This window comes from Aulonocara sp. 'chitande type north' Nkhata Bay, linkage group LG14, assembly GCF_057382095.1.
Source record: "Aulonocara sp. 'chitande type north' Nkhata Bay isolate Kocher_YH1m ecotype deep benthic linkage group LG14, A_spYH_male_GT1.1, whole genome shotgun sequence".
NCBI classification, from domain to species: Eukaryota; Metazoa; Chordata; class Actinopteri; order Cichliformes; family Cichlidae; genus Aulonocara; species Aulonocara sp. 'chitande type north' Nkhata Bay.
The window spans coordinates 23,060,767-23,086,649 of record NC_141357.1 but is presented as its reverse complement, the minus strand read 5'-3'; the positions used below and the strand labels follow the sequence as shown (position 1 = coordinate 23,086,649).

At 41.2% G+C, this 25,883-nt stretch overlaps 1 protein-coding gene across 2 annotated transcripts in view; it reads left to right on the top strand.

The window, feature by feature from the left end:
• The first annotated feature begins 1,369 nt into the window (after positions 1 to 1,369).
• The window catches only part of prkd2 (protein kinase D2), a 31,549-nt gene continuing 7,035 nt past the window's right edge, over positions 1,370 to 25,883 (top strand). The window contains exons 1-11 of one of the 2 annotated variants that reach the window (XM_086261613.1): positions 1,370 to 1,534; positions 1,652 to 2,390; positions 21,653 to 21,791; positions 22,136 to 22,267; positions 22,397 to 22,596; positions 23,973 to 24,156; positions 24,262 to 24,333; positions 24,512 to 24,529; positions 24,676 to 24,835; positions 24,940 to 25,051; positions 25,731 to 25,808. In XM_086261613.1, coding sequence (XP_086117739.1) covers positions 2,040 to 2,390; positions 21,653 to 21,791; positions 22,136 to 22,267; positions 22,397 to 22,596; positions 23,973 to 24,156; positions 24,262 to 24,333; positions 24,512 to 24,529; positions 24,676 to 24,835; positions 24,940 to 25,051; positions 25,731 to 25,808 — 1,446 coding nt within the window. In that variant the 5' untranslated portion in view covers positions 1,370 to 1,534; positions 1,652 to 2,039. Of the gene's footprint in view, positions 2,391 to 21,652; positions 21,792 to 22,135; positions 22,268 to 22,396; positions 22,597 to 23,972; positions 24,157 to 24,261; positions 24,334 to 24,511; positions 24,530 to 24,675; positions 24,836 to 24,939; positions 25,052 to 25,730; positions 25,809 to 25,883 lie in introns of both variants that reach the window. The other variant, XM_086261614.1, reaches the window with a different exon arrangement.

Here is a 25,883-nt window from a genome sequence, read left to right as displayed (position 1 = left end):
TCCGATGCTTAGATTGAACTTGTCTTGATGTTAACCATAACCCTAAGTGTACTGAGTTGTTGTCTTGTGATTTTGCTGGTTATTTGCTTAAAAGTATTTGAGCAGGTGTGTATGTATGTAATGAAGTGGATGGTGTGTATAAAATAAATAGTAAGTCTTTATTGTTTGGCTAACATGCAAACATGCACATATGTATTTAACGCATACTCATTGTGGGCTATAGCATGTTCTGGTACATGGTGGTTTAGTTTCATGCCTTCATTCAGTGGTTCTAAAACTTCTTCTCGCAGTTCACACTTCCTGTCCCATATGTTTAAAATAATCCTTTTAGAAAGTGAAAAAAAAGAGGATTTAAACAACATCACAGTTCCCCCTCATCAGAGAGGAGGTGGCAATTCACTGGGGAGCAATTGCCTTTTAAGGAACATCCTTTAACATCATCAAACACCTGATTATCAATTTCCCCCCATGTCCCCATGTCATTTATAACCTAAGATGTAACCTGCAGCTTAACTAATGCTTGGGAATCAAACATTTTATATCCAAATCACACAGGGTCTGTAAGATCCGATTTTATCCAACACTGCCCCCTTGTGGTGGCAAATCGAATCAATTCAAGCGTTTTGTTTTCTGTCTTGTTTCATTCAAGTCTAACTCGCCTTATTTAATTTGTATGAAATGAACATCGGGAGATGCCTTCACAGATATAAGCGCGACAGTGGCACTGAGATAAACTGCACACACTGTTTTTTTGCTTAACCAATCAGAGCGGTTTATTAGAACTTCAACTAGGAAACCACAAATTTCACAAGCATTCTTACTGTGTTAAATGATTAGATTACCAGTGAGGAGTCACAGTCACGCTGATGACTTCATTAACCAAACGTTTTTTTTCCTTTTAATCTGCTGCATACAGTGTCATTGTCCAAACCCACCCAAGTCACCACTCTCAGTCCATGAAACTTCTCAATTTTCATGAAACCTGGAGCATGGAAAGAACCTTCCATAGGTGCGGTCCTTTTTCTGCAGTTTATGAGAGGCGTGTCTCCCCCCCAAAAACAAAATACAGAGGAAAAATAAGGCAATTTTAGGAAAGACAGAAGGTGGCTTGTGAACTTAAAGGAAGGACGAGGAAGCGGTGGGAGGGGTTTTATGCTTGAAGCAGCGCCCTGGGCCATGTATCTATGCTGTCTCCGGCTACAGGAGGGACCAAACAAGACAAATGTCCCTAAACTAAGGAAGGGAGCCAGAAGAGGAAAGGGAGGAGGGGGAGGTTTGGGAGTCAGGACTTTCTGAATGCCTATTGGCTTCAAGATGTGTCCGTCATTTCACTTCCTCCTTGTTTAGCGTAAGATGCGAAGGCAGGAGGGAGGGTAGAGGGAGGTACCCTCAGACAGCGCTTTTCGCTCTCTTCTTTTTCACAAAAAAGACCGAACAGGGGTTGAAACTGAAACAGGGCAAGGTCTCGTAAAAAGGAGTGCGGTCTCTAGCTCCCCTTCATTCTCACTGTTTCCTGTTTAAAGGAGGCCATTTTGTAAGTGAGCCTGGAGAAGAGCACAACAAAGTTTGGGCATTGTTGTTGTTTTCTTTCTCTCTCTCTCTGCCCGCGGCGGAGAGTTTCACAACCAAGTTTGGACTTTCTCCTCTGCAGAGCAGCGCCTTTTGGATGCGAGAAGTGAAGGAGGGGTGGAGGAGAGAAGGCTGGAGGTGTCGTGTTCTCAGACTCTTTACTTTGTGAGTGTTTCTCTCTCACACACACACACAGGCACACACCGCTCACGCCTGCCATGCCTGAACAATAAGCGAAGCCTGGAGAAAAGAAGTGCTCCTTCCTGGATAAAGATTTTCTTCCTTGAGCTGCTGGAAGGAAGCGGGTTTGACGCGGGACTCGGAGGAAAGCGGAGCCGTCCACTCAGCGTGCGTGCGCGTGTGTGTGTGTATCCATGTTTCAGCGTGTGTAGCCCTCCGCTTGAATGAGTGTTGCTTTTCCGAAAACTTCAGACTGCACCTGCGTGTTTGTGAGAGCCAGCGGACTCTGAATGGCTAATGCTAGCCCTTGTATGCCCTCGGGGGCGGCGATGGCTCAGGTCTTCTTCCCCCCAGGTGGCACCTTACCATCAAGCTCAGCTTTGATCCAGCAGGGGACCCCCATCGCCATACACTCTTTGCCCACACCGGGTGGCTTTCCTGTGATGGAGCTGACTCCAGGGCATGGTGGTGGTGCTGGGGCTGTGATGCCCGTGATCCCCGTAATGCCCACGATGCCCCAAACTCCAGCAGGGGTGTCCTTCATCATCCAGATTGGTCTGACCAGAGAATCTGTCCTCATGCCCCAGGCTGCTGACCTGGCCTATGTGAAACAAATGGCCTGCTCCATTGTTGACACCAAGGTAAGAAGCGGGTGGGTGTTTGTGTTTTCTCCAGATGGAAACCGTTTTAGGTGCAAGCCCTTCGTGGCATGTGTAGTTTTCATACCTGTCAGGTGAACAGTTTTTGTTACACCTTTCACTTTCAGCCTGTGTGTGTGCTGATCTTGCAACAAACTCTTTGCGCGCACTCCATTGTTATCAAATTGTAATGAAAGTGGCAGAAGTTTCTAGAATAAACAGGTCCGAGGACAGCGATTAGCATTTTTCCCTGTTTCCCTTTCCCTGTTTTCCCTGTTTAGTCTTCCCTTATTCAGCGTGTATGCGAATACAAAGAGGTTGATATTTGTCACTTTTATCAATTAGTTTCTTTCCCATTGCGTAAAAAGGCTGATTTAGTGCAGGTTAGTGGCATCTACATTTATACATATATAATTAGACGAGCTTCGCCCATTTACTGTGACCTAGGGTTGTAATGGTCAACGTTGCTTTCACTTCTCCATGGCGCAGCATCGGAAGTTTTGCATGTCATGGCATACGAACACATTTGGCCAATTTTAGTTCTGTGCCGTACGCTTCAGTGATCTTTTTTATCTTCTGCTGTCAGTGATCATCAACACTTGTTTTTGTCTTACTTTGCACGCACTGTTTTCACCTTAATGACCTTAATGTGTGTTTTTTTTAAAGCACATCTTTTAAAGGACTTGTAGCCTTCTCAGGTTTTACATGTTCAGTAGGAAAATTGTAGATTTCTTGCACAAAACCCCCAAAACACCCTTTTAACTGAAAGAGAAAACCTCAAAAAACACACGTGCAGAGAAATGACTTTTTTTGGGGGGGGGGGGAGGGCAGTGACATCCTCTTTATAACAGGAAGCAACAAGTGTTATGGGAGATATTACATCTTTTTTTAAAAATTGAGAACTGTGCTGAATTGTGCTGATTTATTCAACCATATAGTGTAGTTCCAGAGAACGGTTTTCATTTTAGTGTGTATCCACACGCATACAGGAAATAACATTATCCATTCACTTAAGGTGGCAATTTGAGCAGTTTATGTGTTTTTTATTTGCCAGCTAGGCTGTTGGGTGATTAGCAGATTTCCACAGCCTGCTCAGAGCCGTTCTGTAAAACTCTCCATTACTGAAAATGTTCCAGGAAGCAGTGGTAACTCTCTCCAGCCAGTTTACCCTCTTTGCTAATCTGTTCCTGTGCACAACAGTCTTTGTTCTCCTTGGTCATATGAGTGGCTCACCGCCATGCTCTTGGTATAATTCGGAGACACAGATAATTCAGCAGTGCATCTGCATCTGATGCTTTATTTGTATCAGACACAGTGTTAGTCCAACTAAAGAGCCATTTGATGGCAAAAGATGTGTTGAGTAATGTAAAGAGAGGCTGTTTCCTTTACTCTGCTATTTGCTGTTTTCACACTCAGTGTAGCCCTCAGGTATTTCTTCTTCTTTGTCCTGCTTTTTCCAATTTCCAAACTGTTTCCAGGTTCCGTAATTTTAAAACCCCCCTGCAGCTGTTTCACGGTACATCTTTCCTTGGAGTCATTAACAGTTTTCTGTTGTTAAAACTGTTTAGTTGCTCCTCTAGCTAATTAGTCAGTTGCACAGATTATCTTGGTGTAGGACAGTTAAAATGAGTTCAGAACAGAATGCCAGTAAAAGAACGTACTGCAAGCAAACGATTATTTTGATAGTCGACTAGTCACCGATTATTTTTGCGATTAGTCGACTAATCAGATCATCATCCATTGGACGTACAGCTTACAGCTTATTGCACCAGCAGCATCTGGTCTTATATAACGATCATTAGCTTACAGCTTGAAGTGTTTGTGCTAACTAAAAATAAAGACAAGATGGTAGTTTATTAATTTTTAATGAAATTTGCAGATTGTTTCGGTGAAGTTTAATAAACTCCTTGCTTTCTAAAATATAACAGGACACCGGAGTATATTCTCCAGCGTCTCACACTTCTGATAATCAGCTGTCTGCTTGACAGTTTTAGCTGTGCAAAAACTATAACTTTAATCTCAGCCAAACCGATTTACTCAGGAACAAATAAAATACTAAAGAAAGCCAAACAATAACATTTTTAAGTTATCTAAGTGACTTATATATATGTTTAACCTGACTAGCGAAAGACGGCGGTGGGTTTGAAAACGATTTGCCGGGAGTCCGGTGTTCTCACGGCTCTAGTTAGCCTTGCCCCCGCCTAGCTAACGAGCTAGTGGGTAACAGACGTCTCCGAAAACGTCGGCGCGCTTTTGAAAATATGTGGTGTCTTGATAAACTGAGCAGATATTTGAGGTTTACACAGCTACATTCTCGCCTGAAAATATGTTAAACGTTTATTTTGTGACCCAGAAAGAATAATAAGAGTAAAGTTAAAACTAACTAGCTGCCGCCATTGTTGACAGCTGCGCTATGAATTCTGGGACACAGCTTCTTCTTCTTCGGGGTTTAACGGCAGCTGGCATCCTTGTACATGCAGTGCTGCCATCTTCTGTTTCAGTCCGTTATTACACTCTTAAATCCTACTACTCATTCCTGCGTCCTTTGTGATCTTACAAAGCTTCAAACGATGCGTCGACTATTAAATTAGTCGTCGACGATTTTAATAGTCGACATAATCGTGACTAGTCGACTAATCGTGGCAGCCCTACTGCAAGCTGAGAGTTTGTCATTTCAAGCGTGCTTGTAGCAAGGCTGAAACATCATTTATTTTTCTGTGTGAACTAGGTGGCACCTGTGTCCATTTCTATGGGATTCTTCATGCGTGTTTCCCCTTGCATGTACTTTTTCTCTAACTCCACAATGACAAGCTGGGGAAGCAGCCAGATGTGAGACAGGAAGTAGTGAGGTGGGAGTCACGAGCATAATTTGCTTATATGGTATATTTGGTTGATTAAGTTAATTGCCCTTAACTGAGCCTGGTTCTGCTGGAGGTTTCTTCCTGTTAAAAGGGAGCTTTTTCCATCCCACTGTCACCCAGTCCTCGTTCCAAGGGGGTTTGATTGTTGGGCTTTTCTCCGTATTATTGTAGGGCCTTGACCTTACAATATAAAGCGCTTTGAGGTGACTGCTGTTGTGATTTGGTGCTACATAAATAAAATTGAATTACTGAAGAGGCTAGCAAGGCAGAGGAGCTGCAAATGAGGTGTTCTGCAGGGCCTGTGTGAAATAAATAAATTATGAAAATAATTTATCAGAGCTACATTTCCAGAGAGCTTTTCTAATATGGCGACTGGCAACAAGGAATCGTGTCTGCTTTTTCTGACAGAGAGAGGAATGTTGTTTCCACAGCAGAATGATAAATACACATTTTGGGTACCACTTTGTGGTTCTTGCGCCACAGCATAAACTTTAGAAAAAAAAAAGAAACAGCTTGGCTTTATTTTTTGCTTTGCTTCAGTCTTGTTGTTTTCAACATCTTTGGTCAGGCTGTCTTGGCTGAAAGATGCCAAATGTTGGGAAGATGCATAAGCTTCCAAGCATCCTCCAAATGATTTGGTAAAAAGGTGCAGCCCTAGAAGGTGTTATACTTTAAATATTTTCCCTGCTGTAAATGGGACATATAATTCTTTCAGCAGGGCATTGGTTGATTTCGAGCTTATTACCCAAGCTTGATAAGCATGGTTTGCTTTATTTACATATGGTAGTGATGTGTCATGTCAATTGTAATATAACTGCACCTCTGCTTAGTTTGTCCTGCGTGGGGCTTTCCTGCGTTTCGGCTGGATTGTCCATTTCTTCCTCAGTTTACTCCTTAAAAGATAAAAGGTAATGCATGAGGATGTTCCCGCCTTTCTTTTTGACCAAGGCTCCAACCTCAGCAAGCTGCTCCTTTCTTGTAAAAGTTGTAAAGATGTAGTAGTCGTGAAAGAAACTCTGCTGTTCAAATGTCAGCATAAGGGACAGCGTGTTGTACAGTAACTGCTGGTGTTTCAGCCTCAAGTTTATATGAAAATCAACACAAATCTCTGATCGAGGGGGATTAGATGGTGTGTGCATTGTAATGTGTTATTTCTCGTCTGTGCGTGATGTTTACTGTTTATTTTTATATAAAAGAGAGGGAAAAATGTGCAAATGTAACCGAAACAAAAGGGTCATGTAGCCTTGTCAGACCTTATTAGTTGAGTCTTTCTCTCTCTTACATGCACACGCACGCGCATGCGCACACGATTAGAAATCCCTGAAATCCCCTAAGCAAAAAAATTCCTGTCCCGTTTGGAGCTGCAGCTTTAGGTGGGAAAGTTGGACAATGGGTGGTTTGTCTTGGCTTGGCCAACACCACCAGTGCAAGACATGAGGTGGACTGCATGAATGCCTACAGTGGTGTGATTTGGGAGGTAGTGAAGGTAGTTTGGTATCCACACCGCCACCCCCACCTACGGTCATCTCTCCCATCCCAGAAAGGGTGAGTCATAGACTCTGTTTATTCACAGGATCCCTCCTTGTGTTCCATTGACACATTTTTCCATTCACTTCTGACTGGAGAAGCACGCTGCGCTTCCAACACAACACCCCATCTTAATTACAATTCTGTTGCTTTTTCGAGTCTCCAGATCGGAGCATTAACCTCAGCCAGCAACACAATGCTGCCTTTAGTCACAAGCACTATGTTGTTTCTAAACTTTTCCAAACAGTGCTATGAATCTAAGATCCTATGTAGTGCAACCCCTCTACTCCTGATGGAGGACGACCTGATAATGTGGCCTGGAAATCAGAAGTCTGTCTTCATTCAGCCATATGCTGTGGCGGCACTCATGCATTTGGTCTTGTTGGACAGGCCTCAACCACTTTCCTTTCTGATCTTTCATGATTTACTTTCCCTTTTCCGTGCAGGTTTCTGCCATCTTTTTAAAATTATAGACAGAACTCCTTTCCTTTTGTAACAACAGCTGTTTCTGCTAACTGTCTTCAGGGTACCAACCTCCTGGACTTCTTCCCTCTTTGCCTTTTGATCTTGTATTTCCTCTCTTATCCACTCATCTTCACTCCCTGCCTTATCTTCAGCCTCCTCCTTCCCACTGCATCCCATCCACCATTCATTCACTGTAATCTCTTTGGTTCTACCTTCTGCCACTACCTCTACCTGCAGGCTGATCTTTGTATCAGCGTTTTTGTTTTGTCATGTTTTTTTGTTTTGTTTTTATTTGTTTTCTCTGTTGCAGACGAAACATTCTGCTTTGTCTGCAATAAGAGAATAGTGGTTTGAACATTAATACTTTCTAGGAAATAAGTCAAATGTCCTTGTTAACCCCCCCCCCCCCCCCCCCCCCATGGCGGCCTCATTCAGCTAGTTTGACAAAAGGCGTGCCGCAGTAGTTAAACGTGTCTTTTCTTCCAACGAAGACAATCTGTTGAATTTCGTCATTAAGTAGATGCAGTACAATCTGGCTTGACGTCACTGGGTGTGTAACAGTGTGTGAGAGTCAGCATGCGAACACAAGCGAGAACCTGTCGAGCCCCGTCAGCGTCAACTGTGTCACATTACCGGATTGTTAAACACGTCTGTGATCTAATCCGCGGTGACACACTTAACACGCACTGAACAATGTGGGATCCAGCAGTGTTTGCAGGGAGTCGCGCTGCTGTGAAATCTTTTAGATTTGTTGGAATTACTGTTAAAGTGCTATATATAAAAGCAGTGCATGAATGTGTTTGAGATTGGTTGAACAAACCTTGTAGTAGAAATGGCTTTGAGTGCTTAAACTGAGTAGAAAACTGCCATTGAAGTACCAGTCCATTCCTTAAAAACAGAAGTATATGGAGCCACACACATGCACGCTTTGTGTGTCACACACAAAAAAATATACACGCATACAGCTGCGACTGAGAGCCCCAGCCCTGGCCATTGTTTCCATCTCCGTTTTGGAAGGGGCTGCTGCTTTATCTCCCTCCCTGGAGAAGAAGTTTGGCCCTGGGAATGGGATCGTACACACCACCTCCTGTTTACCTCACTTACTTATACAAGTATAACACACAGAGACGCACACACCAGTGTAAAGTAACTCAACAGCTGGCCCTGATTTTCCAGATAAAGGCCCAGTGTGACAAACAAGGCCATAATACTCATATGAAATGGCACAGTTCCTTGTTGAGCGTTGTTGAAGGTGAAAGCAGTGGCCACCCTACAGTTACACTTTCATTCACTGTAGTGATCTAATGTTGTGTGGGTTTTAGCTTGCTGCTTAGATTATTAAAAAGCCTCCCGTATGTGTCTGAGCTCCTGGGCAAATACACTCTGCTTATCAGAACAAACCTTTGTTGGTCTGTGAATAAATGCCTGTCAATTAGCAAGACACTGGCAGGTGGACGTGCAGGTGAAAGAACAAACCCTGCCTTACGACATTTAATGATTGAGTGAAAATAATGCAGCAGCTCACCAGTTTAAGCAGCCTTAGCCAAATGCTCTGATCTCACTGTGACCAACGTCAGCTAAACCTTTATTACTATAAAGGAGCTAGTGTTTTCAAAGGGGTTTACTTGCACATACACATGTGTATGTGTGTGTATATGTGTATGTATGTGTATATATATTCACCTTACCTAAACCCATCGCTCTCACCCCCCTTGATTTGCGTAATAGCGGAACAGCTTTGCATGACTGACTGTGCCTGGTGTCTCCTAGCTGTTGCTGGTGTAGGGGAAGCTTAGCCTGCACAGGAGCATTTGATTATTCAAAGCACACGCTTCTGCCTGCAGTGCAGTGAGGAGGATAGTTATCAGAGAGAGAAGATGAGAGGTGGGATGAAAGAAGGAGATTTTTTTTTTTTTTCTTTCGTGTGTTTGAAACCTGATTTGCTGTTGAGATTGTTCACATGAAAGAATAGATAATGGCCAAATCAAATCCCTTGAATCTCTTGGACGGGGGGGGGAGGGGAAACTATTTCAGATGTGTTGGTGTGATTGTGAGTGCAAATGGTTTTCTGTCTCTCTGATGTTAGCCCTCGGTCAGATTAGGGACCTGTCCAGGGTGATGGACACCAGCACCCCTACAACCCTCTTAAGAATAAGGGAAACAATTTTCTGATTATTAGGAATATAGTTTCTTTTTGTTCTCAGTAATGAGCCCTGTCTCTAAAAGTAAATAAAATGCATTTGTATAAAAATCACAAAGTGCTTCACAATAAAACATAAGACGATATATAAAAGGTTAACATATCATGTCATTGTAAAGCAATAAAACACAACAAAGTTCTACTGCCAGTGCTGTTTCAAAAGAAAACTTCCTGTCTACTGGAACATGAATTTGTGAAGTTTCACAAACACATGTTCTTCCTTTTCTGTTGTAATTCAATTTCAGGTAATAAATCATATATTAAATGGCCTTCTGGTAACCCTGAAAATGAAAGAGAAGCCTTTAACATGGTTTACTTTATGGAAGAGTCTAATTTAACCCAACCATGATGTTTGGGTTAAGTCCTGCCTCAGTAGGTAAACACATGACATCAGTACTGACGGGAATTTGGGGTTAGTGTCAGTGTAAGAAGCACACAGCTCTCAACATGAGATATATAGAGAATATATACACCAAATGCTTTATCTGTGCCTTGTATAATGATCACACCTCAATCATTAAATGGATATTTTACCGATCGTAGCAAACATTAACGATCAGTTACAGGCCTTTGTCCTTTTCATGCACACACGAGTACTATAGTGGTATAAGAACTGTTTGAAATAATAATAATCAGGATAATCATAGATTTATGAATTTGTGTATCATAGATGTCATTGCAGTCGTGTAGGATGCAGAATAGCTCACTGACCCATTGCACGTGTCATGTGACAAGAGTGTGCATACAGGCATGTGGGCAGAGCAAATAAGGTTTACCGTAGTATGTTTAAGCGGATTCTTGATTTGTTTTATTCATTTTCTATGAAAAACAGGCTTTGTAAGAGCAGAAGCAACACCAACTCATTTCTATAAATGTGTGGCCACACTTTTATCATATGACTGGAGTTCAGTGTTTAGCCTCTGGCTTTTTCTTTCTTCTGCTCTTTCACTTCAGTGCTAAAGCCAGGCAACACATGGGGAGAGGAAAATGGGGAAAAGAAGAGAGGAGAGGGGACAGACAAAAAAAGAGGAGGGGGATGACTCAGAGCGCAGTAATGTGGCCCATTGTGGCCCTCAGCATGCAGCTTTGTGTGTTTGTGTCCCCATGGCACTCTTGGCACATGGGGAATGTACAAACAGTCCTCACACGGGCCATTGCATGTGTGCTTTTTCTCTGGAGAACTTCTTATGGTGTATTCAGAGCAAGTTGAGTAATGATGATTAGGGAAACTGATTGTAAAGAGGAAAGAAAAGGAGAATAGAGAATCGCTAGTGTATCAAGGACAGGCACAAGGTGGTGTTCTGCATCAGTTCTGTGGGTCTCATTCCCGACATAGGGATGGTTGTAAAGGACCCCTAGCATATAGGGTTAGTGATGCAAAGGGGCTGGTTAAACCCAAACCACAATCTTTTTCTTAACCTAACCAAGTAGTTTTTGGTGCTTAAACCTAACAAGAAATGAAAGTAAAAAGGGTGACAGAAAAAAAAACAAGTCGGTGAGTGTAAAATAAATTAAACACAGGTTCAAGCATTGGTTATGAAACTTATGACTTATTATACCGCTACGGCTCTAATCTCCAAATGCGGACTTTGACCCACATTAAATATGAACTGTTACGTCTCGCTGTCCAGCGCTGCTACAGCCATTGTGACAAAGCAAAAAGCAAAAGAAACCCAACCCACCTTGTGCGTGTCTCAGTGACGGTTCTGTTTGACACACTGGAGGGAGAATGCATCGTTTCTGTCAATTATGAGTCGCACGTTTGCTGTTGGTGTCATGTTAGAGTTGGATTTAAAGGAGTTATCTTTTCCAGAACTTTGGGGGATTGTAGCACGCAGCGAGATCCTGGAACGTCACACTGTAATTCAGAAGCAGTCATGCAGAGAAATTCCCAGCTTTCCTCCTATTCCGACATGATCATCACTGTGAATGAGTCATTTCTGTCAGTTATGTGGAGACAATATGTTACTAAGCTAGTTTTTCATGATGCAATCAGAAAGGAATCTTCAGCTCCGTCTACTTTCAGTCCAGTGATCTTCATCAGCATGTAGTTAAAATACAAACAAACATTTGTTTGTATTTTCATTTTTATTTATTTATCTATTTTGAAACATATTTTTTGGGGCTCTTCCTTAATGAGTTACAATTGGCTATTTGAGTCAGATGAAGCCCTGTTCCCCCCCCGCCGGCTTCTTGTCATGAATCAGTAAGTTGCACGCAGAGTGGATTGGGTCCGGTGTTTCAGTCGGCTTACCTTCCCAGACCTGTGCCAAGGAAAGGGAGAGGAGGAGGAGAAGGGTGGTGGTTGATGCAGACAGGAGCTGCTACCAACAAAAGACTGGTTCAGAAAGAGTAGTGTGCGCCTCCTTTATCCCCAGACCCCTCTCTCATGCCTGGTTACGGCTCTCAAATTACCTCTCCATCCTCCGTGATGCTTGGAACAGAATGAGATGCTTTGTCCCTGCGCTCCTGTACACACACACAGACACACACATTACACATAACCTTTTACCATTTTCGTTTATTTTAGCTTGATCTATGTGCTACATGCACTTTTAATATCATGCACAAGAGTGCCTAACAACAGTTTTTGTGCGTCATTAGCTTAATGATTTTTTTTGTGATGATCTTTATGATTAAGTGTTTTCCAACTTTATTGCGTGTATGTTATAATCTATGTGCTTGATGTGTGAATGTGATGATTCGCACTCCCTCCCCTTCCAGTTTCTCTGGTTTACACAGAAATCTGTGGTATTTAGAAACCAGCACGCCGGGAATGTAAACTTGATGGCTTTGCTTTCCAGGACTACATGGGTACACAAGAACACTTTACCAGAAAAGCATGAGTCAGGCAGTACCACCGAAGCTGTACTAATTCAGAGGCTTACATTAAGTTTTTGTTCAAAATCCATGCTGGGAATCAGCATCTAACCAATCACCAGTAATTTTACAATTAATCAGCAGTAAGTCATAGCTGACCAAAAAGACTGCGTGAAGACTACTACTGACTACTGTAGAAATCTCACAGATGACTTAGTTTTCTTAGTTTTTAAAAGTTAATCCAGTAAAAGTAAGAAAAGTATATGGGCATCTGTGCAGAGCATGTTACTTGGAAGAGATTTCCTCAATCATTTGTTTGGCAAATCTCGCCCTACTTGTTTAAGCAGCCACTCAGACTGGCACAGATTCACTGCATTTTGCTTGTCTTCAATGTTCAGGCTCATGCAATAAATAAAGCAACCTTTGTTTGCCAGTAGATGTTTATTCATATTAGGTTACTCGATGCTCAAAATGCTTTCCTAGTATCACGTTTCAAACAGGAAGCTCATCAAATCCAGGAAGAAAGAAGCTTTTGCATCTGACCTTCAGTGTGCCTTTTGCAGAGATCATGATAGTAAAACGATTTTCATTATTTCCACTGATAATCTTGATGCAAAATCTCTTGACTTGCTTTGAATCTTTTACGACATGTGTGTATGCAGTCACATTCACACTTTAACAGTTAAACAGATGAGACTTTCTAGAAGAAGCCGGAAATTTCAGACAATTCCCCACTGTTCACAAGTGATTTACTTGGACGTAATTCTAGTGACAGCATGAGGGCATAGTTTACTTTACTGCGTTATTTACATTTCATTTGTGCTTCTTTTACTCATCCTTGTTTTGCTTTCTTTCTTTATGTCTGCCAAGCCCAGCGGTTAGCTGACGTCATGGGTTTTGCTTAATTCCTTGTAGTCCTGGCACAGAGCTGTCAGTCACTCCTGCAATTTATTATGTGACATTTGTGTTTCAGAGACCACAGCTTTCTTTTCTTTAAATCCAGCATGGTGCACTGTAAAGAGCAGGGATGATTATCATATTTATTTATTTTTTTTTGTGGACTCCATCTTTTCACCAGCATGTGACCTCACTGGGGTTAAAAATAGAACAACCAGCACAGTAACGCGTTTGTTCCATCACGAACGCTGTCAGCACAAAAGGAAAAATTCCTGCGCTACACCAACTTGTTGTTAGGATCTAATGAGGGCAGAAACGTTGACGTCTTTACGTGCCCGTTGCCATGGCAGCCCCTCATTAAACACCTCATCATTTTCAAAAAGATGGGGTCCTTACAGAGTCCCGTGCCTGACATGTTAACAAGGATGGTGGGATTTATGGTGCAGCCTCAGGGGTGTGTCTGACTGAGATAAAAAAGCAGAAAGTGAAGTACAGGTGTACCTCCACCCATTATCACCCTCATTCTCAAGAGTGTGGCGTCCGCGCACACGTGCACTTTTTGGGGGGAGGGTTACACAGCAAGATGTGGATGCTCAAACAATGTGTGTTGTTTGAAGGGATACAACATGTTTCCTGTCTGCTATAAAACGCCTGGATCGGGTTCCTGTTGTGATAGCCAGCTTCTGCTGCAGAAACACATCACTGTGGAGGACCATGTAAGGCTATGGAGGTCACACTGTTTACAGAGCATGCGGTGTACACAGCGACGCTGACGTCCAAGTTCTTGTCACTGGAGATTGGCCCAGCTGATTCTGAAGAGCTGCGGTGTTTTGGGTTTTTTTATGTTTGTGTGTTGCTCTTAATGCTGTTTTGAAAATTATTCAGCCGTGTTGCCAAAAGGTCACAACTGGTGTTCTTTGCATACGCAGCTAGGGAAATTCAGTGGCTTTTGTGAACTGGATGTCTAAACTACATGGTTAGTTTTTTAAATAAAATTGGAAACTTTTTTTTGTCTTTGACTTAACACTAGAGCTGGGCGAAATGAGATTTTTTCATATCACGATATGTTTTTTCATTTCAGGCGATAACGATATCTATCACGATATAAGCCAAATAACTATATTTGTAAGATTTAAATGTGCCGTTGCTCACAAGTAAAATGTGAAAGAATCAGCAGCTTGTTTTTATTTAAATATTTATTTCCCATAATAAGTTCAACAGGGTAGATGTACTTAAGGAACATGAGACTTTTTCAGATAAATAAAGGCAAATATTGCAAACTACACAAAAGGCAGCCGCTAAAGCGTTTAAGTTTCAAAATAGAACAAACGAAACAGACTAAATTGTCAATTCCACTTAGAAACAAAATATTAATTCTAAAAATAAATCTTAGTTTGTTTTACAGAAGAACAGACAAAACTGACTAACTTGTCAATATCAAATAAACTGAGAACTAAAAGGAAATTCTCAATCTCTCCTTGTTGTATAGCTGAGCTTTTCAAACAGTTTTAACAGTTACTTTAGTCTGACAAAAGCCGAATGACGAATTAGCGCTTCCAGTCAGAGACTGAGGCTACGTCCACACGTACACGGGTATTTTTGAAAACTGAGATTTTCCATTTTCGTTTTAAAAAATAATCCCGTCCACACATAAAGGCAGAAATGAAGGAAAACGCTATGAACATGCCAAAGCAGCAGGTGGCGCTAGATTCCTAACCGTGCCTAAATGTTGGCCAATCAGAAGTCTAGAAGCCTCGGTGGGAAAAAGTAAACAAAGCTGGGGCATAGAAGCAGAACCGAGTCGTAAGTGTGGAGGGACAGTAACTGTGTGTATATGTAAGCATTTAAACACTGCAGAGAGTAGAATTAACAGTAACAGTATTGTAGAAATTCATTTCACCGAAACAATAACGTGGCGCACAGTGTGACGCATGCACCAGTTTATTGTATTTCCAGACTTGCTTTCGGCACAATTTACAGTGCACGCTACTCTATTTTTGTCAGACTTGAAATAGCCGAAATACCTTCACACTACGGAACTTCTATGGCTCTTCCGTTTGACAATCTCTCCGGCATTGGAACCATCATCTGTTTTCTCTTCGGTCACGCTCGGTTGATTTTTCTAGTCGGCACACTCATTTCCTCCATTACCCGCTGGCTGCTTCCCAAACAAACACACGTGCGGCTTGGCACTTGTGCTGTACGTAACAAGTCACGCGACGTGACGCTGCGGCTGTGATTGGTTCAGCTCTGCGCTACTTAATTTGGATTGGCTGACCTTTTTTTTTTTTTTTTTTTTTTTTTTTTTTTTGAGGACAAGAGCGGCGAGGTCTATCGCGATAGCTTAATTTCTCTATCGAGTAAAAGTTATATCGCGATACATATCGTTATCGTTCTATCGCCCAGCTCTACTTAACACTTTCATTTGTGTGTGTGTGCATGTGTCTGTGCTTGTGTATTCAGTGACAATTCTAAGTGCCTTATTTGAACATGTCTTACTCTCCTTCCTCAGGCCCATATTTTATGTTTATACATCCTTTACACCTTCAAAAAGCTATAAACCATATGCTCATGCCAAGTTTGCAATTTCCTGTTGTGGCGATAACAACAAATTGAAATAAAAGGATAATATTTCTCTTATTAGTCCTAAAACATGGCCGCCTCTAATTCATTTAATCCACCAAGTTAAGTTGAGTTAATAAAAATCTACAATAGTAATGTAAAATGATTGATGCAGAGCTTCCTGCCGTAAGGTAGTCAGAATAGTTTTTTTTTCTTTGTTTGTTTGTCTGAGGTTTTGCAGTTTCCCTGTATTGTCTGAAACAAAATTAACAATCATCATTTCTCGCCAAGCAGCTGACAGAGTACAAGTTACATCCGAAGCATCATGCACATTCAGTGAATTCACAACATCTAAGCTTTGTCAAATGCAGTAAAAGTGAGGAGGCTAAAGATCGAAATTTGCTGTTTGTAAGCTGCATAGCTATGGCTAGCTGGCACCGAAGAAGCGGCTGCATTCATTGTGCATACCCGAGCATACATTCTTGTGTGGCTTGGTGGTCGATGATGGCTGGTGCAGAGCTTCAGGAGGGGAAGTGATGGGGAAGATGAAAAGCAGAAGCAACTAGCGAACTCAGCAGGACATAAAAGTCTCTGTTCTTCACACATGCAGTGCCTTTTATATAAAGAGGGTCTATATTTAGAAGCACTGTTCTGTAGCTGTTTGACATAACCTCAACTTTGAAATGGCGCTGACTGAACTGGACATCAGTGGTAATGCTTTACACGTATGCAGTAATGCTTTGGTTAGATTGTAATGACCTGTAGCCGATGTGCTTACTCAAATAAAACATGAAATAAAATCTACGTGCTGCTGCTCCTGCTGCTGTTTTAGTAGAATAAATTTTGGCTCGTCTTTCATTCATTCCTCAGAACAACTCATCATTAGAGGAGGCGAAAGTAGCCGATGTGTACAAGGGGTATTAAGTTAAGCAAAATAAAGTTTTTCGTCCCTTCTAGAGTTTGAAAAACTTGTAGAATATTTGAAAAAATGATCTAAACTGCCTGCACTTGTTTGATGTCAGATAAAAATCGCTCTCTTTACCACTGTGCATGTGACCTGCTTTATATGACCAAAACCTGAGGTGATTGACAAGGAAATAAAGTAAGAGAGGAAATGGCAAGCATTGATGTGACCTCAAGTGTGCATGTGTCTGGGTTTTGTTTTTGTTTGTTTCTTTTTTTTCTCTCCAAGCTAAAATTTCCCAAAAGCCAATACTTTGATGGTATCTGTGTGAGGGCACAAACTGAGATGCTTTGTGTATAAAGAGCACATCACTTATTATGTTTGAATCAAAAATAAATAAATAAAATATATATATATATATATATATATATATATATATATATATATATATATATATATATTATTTAAAAAAAAAAAAAAAAAAATCATCTCTTGTTCTCATTAAAGTTGAAAGTTGCAACAGCACACAAAGGCCCACATCAACAAAAAAGTTGATGTGGCATTGTTTAGGGTGACAATGGTCACCTTTGCTTGGGTTATGAATTTAGATACATGGCTGTTCACGATTGCCTTCTGAAACTACTTGAACAGCTTCCTGTCAACCACATCTGTTCATGTAATGCCACCGCTTACATGAGAGCAGCAATTGATCCGTGTGAGGCTGCTTGCTGTGAGTTAGTCTTTGATTGAAAAAATTAAAACAGTTTGTTTCTTAAGACACTATTTGTTATTACAGGTTGTTATAGCAATCTACAGATGTGTATCAGTAGCATGTTTTAGATGTTTTCAGTCAGTGACAGTGTTGGACTGCAAGGCAGCTTAGCACCAGACTTACCACGAAGCCATGTGTTTTGTTTTTTTTGTTTTTTTCCCCAAACATGCAGAATATGATTTGGCATTGTCTTGCAGAAAGAAACCGCTGTCATGACACCGTTTAGTACTCAATAGTCCTTGTTGCTCATTATTAATGGTGCCTCCATAGGGTTGAGATATGATCTAATATGTGATTTTATTAAATTTTTTTGTTGTTTATTTCAGGTTGTTTTTACTAACTTTTAAGACCTGTTAAGGTCCAGATTATTTTTTATTGTGTCCATAAAATCTTAGTATCGAAAATTTATTTATTTTTTTACCGTAACTGTGTGCTATCATATAGCCTGTTATTTAATAATGTCCCGATTAGATCACGAATCAAACCTTCTGAACAAAGTGTGTTAGTCAAGTCAGTGATGAAGTGAGAGATCTATCTTCCAACTTTACCGTGACATCACCTTGAGTGAGAGGGTGTGAACCACACTAAAGAAAATGTCGGCCTTTATTAGTTTACTTTATAAGGCAGTTGCTGTCCTGTTTCTCATCAGTGTGTAGACAGAAAAAAAGGAGGAAGGAAGACTAATCAATAAAAGAGGCCATTAAAGGACAGTTAGTATTGAAGAGGAAATTAAAGGTGACGGGAAAACAAAGGCAGGGGACATAAAGAAATCCTAGTTCATAATTCATTTCACTCATAATGGCTTCATTGACCTGAATAGTAGAGGGAACACTAGGCAACCTGATCCCTGGTACCTCAGAGAAAGCAGCTACACATCCACTCCTTCTGCAGCCAAACCTCATCACACTATACTACATCTAACTATATACTACAATACCATCAGGTGTTTGTGCACACAAGGTACACAAACAGATATATTCAGACTCCACATCTTGTAAGAATATAGCTTTTAACCTCACAGCAAAATATACAGTGTATGATTGTAAGGCAAATGTTTAAATTTCTCAGCATGCTGACATAGATGAAAATTATTTGTGGTACTTTATTCTTATTCCACCATTACAAAAAAAAGAAAATGAGTTTTTTTTCTTTTGAGGTAGCAGTGGTTTTACGGAGCTTGGATTTTGTGCTTTTCAGCCTATCTGTAAAGGCTTGTGGTGTGCAGAGACGTGGCAGCTGCAGTTATGATTATTGCATTGTGTATGTTTTGGACGGTACAATGTGCAGAATAATATGACTAGCTGCCTTGATTTGCCTGCTAAGAGGCGAGCTGTGACATCAACAGCGTGAGGTTAATCGCAGAGAGGCTGGCATCAAATAGCGTCACGGGGCTCATAGAAGACGGCTGTCTGTGGATTTGGAAAGAGCTTGGAGTCTCCTCTGATCTGGGCTCTGTGGGTGTTTTGTAATTACTAATGGCTGCAGTTGGTCTTAGTTGTGGCAATCCCTGGTACCGATGCATGTAGCTATTACATGATTCACTCCCATCAGACATCAATCTGTGTGTGATTGCGGGTTTTTAAGTCTGTACTTAGGGAAAGGTTGGAGCCTCTGCTCATTTGTATCTGCAACGTCGGCTTGACTCAAAGCCAAAAACTGCTGTGCCAGAGTGTTGGGAATAAAGGGTCATTTAAGTCAAATTAGAAAACTGAACAAACAAAAACCGAACCATAAAAACATTAAGAACATTAAGATGGTTTCAATTACAACAATTGCAATTGAATTGCAATTGTTGTAATTGAAACCGTCAAATTGCAACATTTCGTTTGTAATCTGCACGATTAGTAGAAGTGTTTTCACAGCAACTAATATTCAAGACTGCGTCTCCACTGTTTTTCTTTCTCATAGTAACTAAACAGACATGAGATGTAGTAGTGATAATGAGAATGCTATGCCTCACTCTTTTTACTGAACCTCACATAAAGCTATGCAGAAAGCTTCCTGCTTTCACCACTATTGTTGTTCAAATAGGGTCCCACCCTCACGCCAGCATCCACTTGGTTAGTTGACTAAAAAGAAGGACCTTTAATACGGTCCCTGGTAAAGCTACATTTGTGAGTGACGAAGCCGCTTCACTGCCTGTGAAACCCGTCTCCTGGGGTGGACATCTCTCAAAATTCTGGTGTAGGTATTTTATTTTATTTTTTTTAATCCACCGTTTCAGTGTATACATCAACACTGAAACTTTAGAAAAGGATGCCCCATAAAAACCAAAACGACAGCCATGTGAATTTTTTATTTTATTTTTCTGCATCCACTCCATTGTTTCAAGCTTTATAATGCTTTGGTATCAGAGAAGTTCACGGTCTGCAAGCTGTCCAGATCCTTTGGCTGCAAAACAAGCCAAAATCATCACTCTCCCACCTCCGTGCTCAACAGTTGTTTGTGCGGATATGCCGTGTTTGGTGGCACACGTGCATCACGGCAACACAGCTCCACTTTGGTCTCATCTATCCAGGGGACATTCCTCTGGAAGGTTCAGATGCACCTTTGCAAAGCTAAGCTGTGCTGCCTTGTTCTTAATAGAGAGAAGATGTTTTCTGATTGGTAACCCTTCAAAAAAAGCCATACTTGTTCAGTCTTGTTCTAACTGTACTATCTTGAACTTTATTCTGTATTTAAGGCTTGTGGCTTTTTTGTTTTAGTTCACTCTCACCACTCTTATCACAAACAAAATCTTAAAAGCTCCTTGCCCAACATAAAAAGCCAGACAGAATTACCAACTATGGTTTTTTTTGTTTTTAAATCAAGGGTGTGTGTTCATGTCTAATGTTCAAGCCCTTATACCTGTGACTTTTCTGGTTGCAGTGGATGCTGGAGACCTTTAAGTAAATGCCACTATATGTGCTTTTTGTGACTTTTTGTTGACTGTGTGGTCAGTAGCAGCAGGCCAATGTCGGGGCGTGGTGAACTCACTGTGTAGCTTGGCAGCAGTACAGGCCAGGCCTGGATTTCAGATGTGGTGATGTGGAGTGGCTGTTGGGGAAACAGAGGCAGACTGTCTATGTGCAGAGGAGGGGAAAAAAAGGGAAATGAGGGGGGAGAAGAGAGGGTGTGTCTGGTGGTGGTTGTGTGTGTGTGTCATTGTGTTGTTTCAAGTTGGAGACCTGGGTTCCCTTTTCTGTAAGCGATTAGAACTTAGCCAGAAGCGGCAAAGAGTGTGTCTGTGTGTTTATTTTTTATATATTTGTTTCTCTTCATCTTTCTGGTTTCATTTATGCTTACTTAAAAAAACAAATTATTATAAAAGCACACAAAGGTCCTGCTCCCTCTCTTTCTTTGGTGTCCTGTGTGGCGTGGCCACTGAAGTGAGCCAGACTGCATTAACTATTCAAGAGAGCAGGGTTTCCCTATGACAGTCTCTCTCGCTCTGCTGACTTCTGATTGACACGCTCATCCCTCATATCTCTGAAAGAACTTCATGGAAACACCTATGCGCGCTTGTGTGTGCCATTGTGCGACTGACAGGAAAAGGGGATAAAGTTTCTCCTTTGTCTTGCCTTCCATGTCGACCGACTTGCTTGATTTGTGGAAATCAGCTTGTGTTTCTTGTTTAACAGCGATAGCATCAGCATGTGTTTGCATGTTGGCAGTTATATATCCCTGCAGCGTTACATAGCAGAGCATGCTAGAATTAGTTGGAGACATACAGTAGAAGTTATGCTTGAGAACATGCATAGACATGTTCACACTTTATAATAGCGGGAGAATCTTATAACAGATCTTGTTACTGTTAATGGCAAATGGAATGAGGTGACTTAAGTTGTAGCTTTAAGTACATAATGGACTAAATTTGCATTGCTAGCAGAAACTCTAACAGCCAACCCTTAGATACTTTATTTAGTAGCATTAAAAATAGGCTGGTGTGTTGAGTGGTCTGTGTTGGCAACAATGAGGCCTTGCTTGAAATTCAGTCGTCTGTCTTTAAAGGGGATCAAAGTGGACACAATGTTCAAGATTTGTTTTCCTTGAAGGGTCATAAAAATGCTATCCTTGTATATTATATTTAAAATTAAAAAAACGGAATGACTAAATAAAGTTTGTCTTGTCCTACAGCAAATGTCCATTCACCATCTTTCTAGTTTCAGGAGCTGAGTCATTTATTTGTCATTCATTATTTTGAATGAAATATGACTTAATCAGGGTTCTGCCTTGGCTGCAGTTGATTCTCCTAACCTCTGTTTTTGTATTTTCTAGTTCCCAGAGTGCGGCTTTTATGGCATTTATGACAAGATATTGCTGTTCAAGCATGACACATCTACCAACAACATACTACAACTAGTTAAAGCTGCCAGCGACATCCAGGAGGGAGATCTGGTGGAGGTAGTGCTCTCTGGTAAGCTCTTCTCTTCTCTTCTCTTCTCTTCTCTTCTCTTCTCTTCTCCTCATTCCATAAGATAACCATATCAAAAACAAAATCATCTTTCCATTTGTCTTATCTATCTTTAATTACTTCATTGTTTTCATCCTTATCTGCTTATTTTACTACAGGTCCTACTTTACACTACCCTAATCTGTTCTTTCATTGTTTCAAGCTGTAATTTCCCTCGTGTCCACAGTCAGAAACTTGATCTATTTTTCCATCCCGCTTGTATCTCATTCATCTAATCGTTTTCCATTTTGCTCCCTTACAATACCGTGATTGTATCTTGTCCTAATGTGACGTGTTATCTATTTTAGCGGCAGCTACGTTTGAAGATTTCCAGATTCGGCCCCACGCGCTCAATGTGCACTCGTACCGGGCCCCGGCTTTCTGTGATCACTGTGGAGAAATGCTGTTTGGGCTGGTTAGACAAGGACTGAAATGTGATGGTGAGGGAAATAATGAGAAGAAGTGTGAATAGCACTAGACGCTCATATGGTGAAACAAATTTGAACACTCAGTAAATATGGTCCATCTCTTTGCTCCCCCCGTTCTTGGATGCATGCTGCCCCCTGCAGGTTGCGGGCTAAACTACCACAAACGCTGTGCATTCAGCATCCCGAACAACTGTAGTGGGGCTCGCAAACGGCGTCTGTCCACCACGTCGCTGAGCAGCAGCCAGTCCCTGCGCCTTTCGACCACTGAGTCGGTGTACAGCGTTGGGACAGCCTCCACCTGCGCAGAAGAAGCGAGTCTTATTCGCTCACACACTCAAATGGTACTGCCTCATTTATCCACATAATGCTGAAGTCACTTTTAGAATTCTTTCAAGTGCCACATTTTCTGAAACACTGAGTAGATTCCTCAGACATTCCTAATTCCCAAACACTTTTCATTAAACTTCATTAAGCAATATTTTTTTCCTTCTCTGTGTACGCTTTTGAGATATTCATCTGAAACTCTTCCTGTCTGACTGCATTCCGCTAAAGGGGCATTGCACTGCAATATCAGTGAACTTTAAGTAAATAGATTAGGTCCGTTGAGGCTATAATACTTACTGCTGCTGATTTCCTCTGTTCAGCAACTCTATTTGCAAAGAAGATGTAGAAAAACATTTAATTAGATGGGCAGTAACACTTATTACTGACTGATTTCCCCTGGTTATTGGCTCCCAATTTAAAAAGAAGTAGGAAAGGCGTCTAATTGGAGAGACCACACACGCACATGCTGGCACGGACACGCATATATATGATGTACCAGATAAAATCATAAACGTATGACGAGTTAATTATCACCCAAAACTGCAGCCTCCTGTGTTTTTTAAGCCATTTTCAGCTGGAAATTTAGTTACAATAGGAAGATGTTTTCAGAGAAGGAACTGAAGACAGTGTAAACACTCCGTCCAACAACAAAGAACAGACAGATACACAGCGACTCGAGGGTGAACAAAGTTTCGCATTCAACAGCTAAGGAGTCACATATTTCCCTTGGGTGTTGTTTGAAAACAAAAACAGAGCAAAAAGAAACTCATTATAAGGGACTTTTGTGAATAGGGAGATCTCAAAAAACATAACAGTGTGGCTCTGTAATTTCTAGATGTGAGTAGCTGGGTCATTCCATATACACCTGCAGCATCTGCTGATTTATTTTCTTTTTGGGGTTGTTTTTTTTTCTTTTTCATTAAATTAGTGATTACAGGTCCTCAAAGTAATTAGTGGTGGCCTGACATTTGGCACTTGTTAAGTTGCCTTCCCCCCCCCCGCTATCTATATGAAATGACTGAAAGCTCATTGAGGACCTCTTAAAACTGCAAACAAATCCGTTTTACAGCACAGCTTCAAGTGTCCAAATCTAGTAACCCTAACACACATTTTACTTCATGGCCACTTTAATACTGCTTCTACTGTTTACATAAATAATGTGGGCTGTAGGAGGGTAGATGGGAAGCACTTGCTGATGTTCCATAGAGTCACTCAGCTGTTTGCTGACAAATTCACTGATCAAATCAACAGTTATTAAGGTTCGGAGGCTATAAGCAAAAGTGAAGTAATTAATTACTTTGGCTACAGGCTGAATAGCTTCCAAAGGTTTTGATTTAAGCACCTCAACAATTGTGACTGTCGCTAAAAATTTGTTTCCTATTTATTCTGCCAGCCACGGACAGCTAGCGACGCCCGGCGTTTTTACACGGGGCGACCAGTTCATCTCGACAAGATGCTGATGAGCAAGGTAAAGGTGCCCCACACGTTCGCTGTTCACTCATACACTCGACCGACGGTGTGCCAGTACTGCAAGAGGCTTCTTAGAGGACTTTTCCGACAAGGGCTACAGTGCAAAGGTGAGCGCAGCTGAACAGAGTGTCTTCTTTGTATGACCTTCAGTGGGATGCAGAATGCTCACTGGTCTTTCTGGTTTACCTAAACTGTTTCTGCAATCTTCTCAGATTGTAAGTTCAACTGCCACAAACGATGTGCATACAAAGTTCCTAATGACTGCCTTGGCGAGACCATTGGAGGTGAGTAAAGATGAATGTATTAGCTTTTGTGGTGTGTGTGTGTGTGTGTGTATTACTCTGTTAACCCTGCATGGATTTGATAGCATGTGTTTCCACTGTCAGAATTAGATTACTTGAGAGTATAACACTTTATCTAACAGCTCTGAAACTCACTATACTAATCTTTTTATCTTCTCAGAAAACAGAAGTAACTCTGGTAAGTATTCTTGGTGTTGGTTTGCAACAAAGTGAACTAGCTTCTGTAGCATTTTAGAATTAGACGAATGGTAATAGCATTTGTTTCATAGTATATTTAAGGCTAAGCTGCACTTAAACCCTTCTCTTGTTTGTTTTTTGGCTCAGACATGTTGAGTCCCACTGCGGACCCCGAGGTTCCAATGGACTTTAGCAGCGAGTATGACGGCTCTGACAAGTCTTCAATAGATGACTCGGACGAGGCCTGCAGCATCCCTGGTTCCTTTTCACCTGACAACAATCAGGACGGAACTAATGGAGATCAAAGGTGTGAGATGTTTTGGATAAGAATATTATAGACAGACTGATAGAAATGTAATTAAACTCATATTTTACCTGCTGACTACCTTAATGCTGTCCTTTTCCTTCTAGTGTTTACATCCCTTTAATGAGGGTGGTACAGTCTGTGAGACAAACAACCCGTCGATCCAGCACAGCTATAAAGGAAGGGTGGATGGTTCACTACAGCAATAAAGACACACTGGTAAAAACACTACCCATGATTCCTGTACTGCCTTCTTTCTAAAAACTATACATGAACCACTCTGAAATTCTGCTAGTAGTGGAACACTTGGAGACTTAAATTAATTTATTGTAGATGCATGAACTCACTTTCTTCACTTTCTCTTCTATGATTTATGGCAGTAAATTCCTTCTAGACATCTATTTTTTCTGTCTAGCAGCTTGTTGTGCAGCCATTTCCACCTTGATGAGGTGCCCGCTTTCATGCACTTTATTGCTTTCTTTTCTGTAATATTTCTGTGTATGAGGCTGAAGCACTCAGCAGATATAATAATTTCAACCTAAAATCCATTTCCTGCCTTCTTTCTCTTAAGATCTAAAATCTATATTTGACTTTCTAGGGCAATTTATTTACCTTTTCATTACTTGTTTTGTTTTGTTTTTTCCTTGTTTTTTTTCCCCCTCACTGGCTGAACTAACACTCTTCGTTCACTTTTTCTTTCTCTCGATTCCCACCTGTTCATCTGGTAGCTTAAATTCCTTTTCATCCTTCTTCTCCTTTGGCATTTGGTGACATCCCCTTTCATTCCTGAAATTTACCCCCCCGCTCCATGCCCCATCCTTTATACTCTGTCCTCGCCACACCACGCTCATTTTTGTTGTCCCATCCCAACATCTCACCCTACTCCAACCCCCAACAGAGAAAGAGGCACTACTGGCGTCTGGACTGTAAGTGCATCATCCTTTTCCAGAATAACACCTCCAACAAATACTACAAGGTAACGACAGCTTTTGTCTTAACAAGCTAAGATTCATTTAAAGTCTGCAGCCCTTTTCTTTTGCTAACCCGTTCA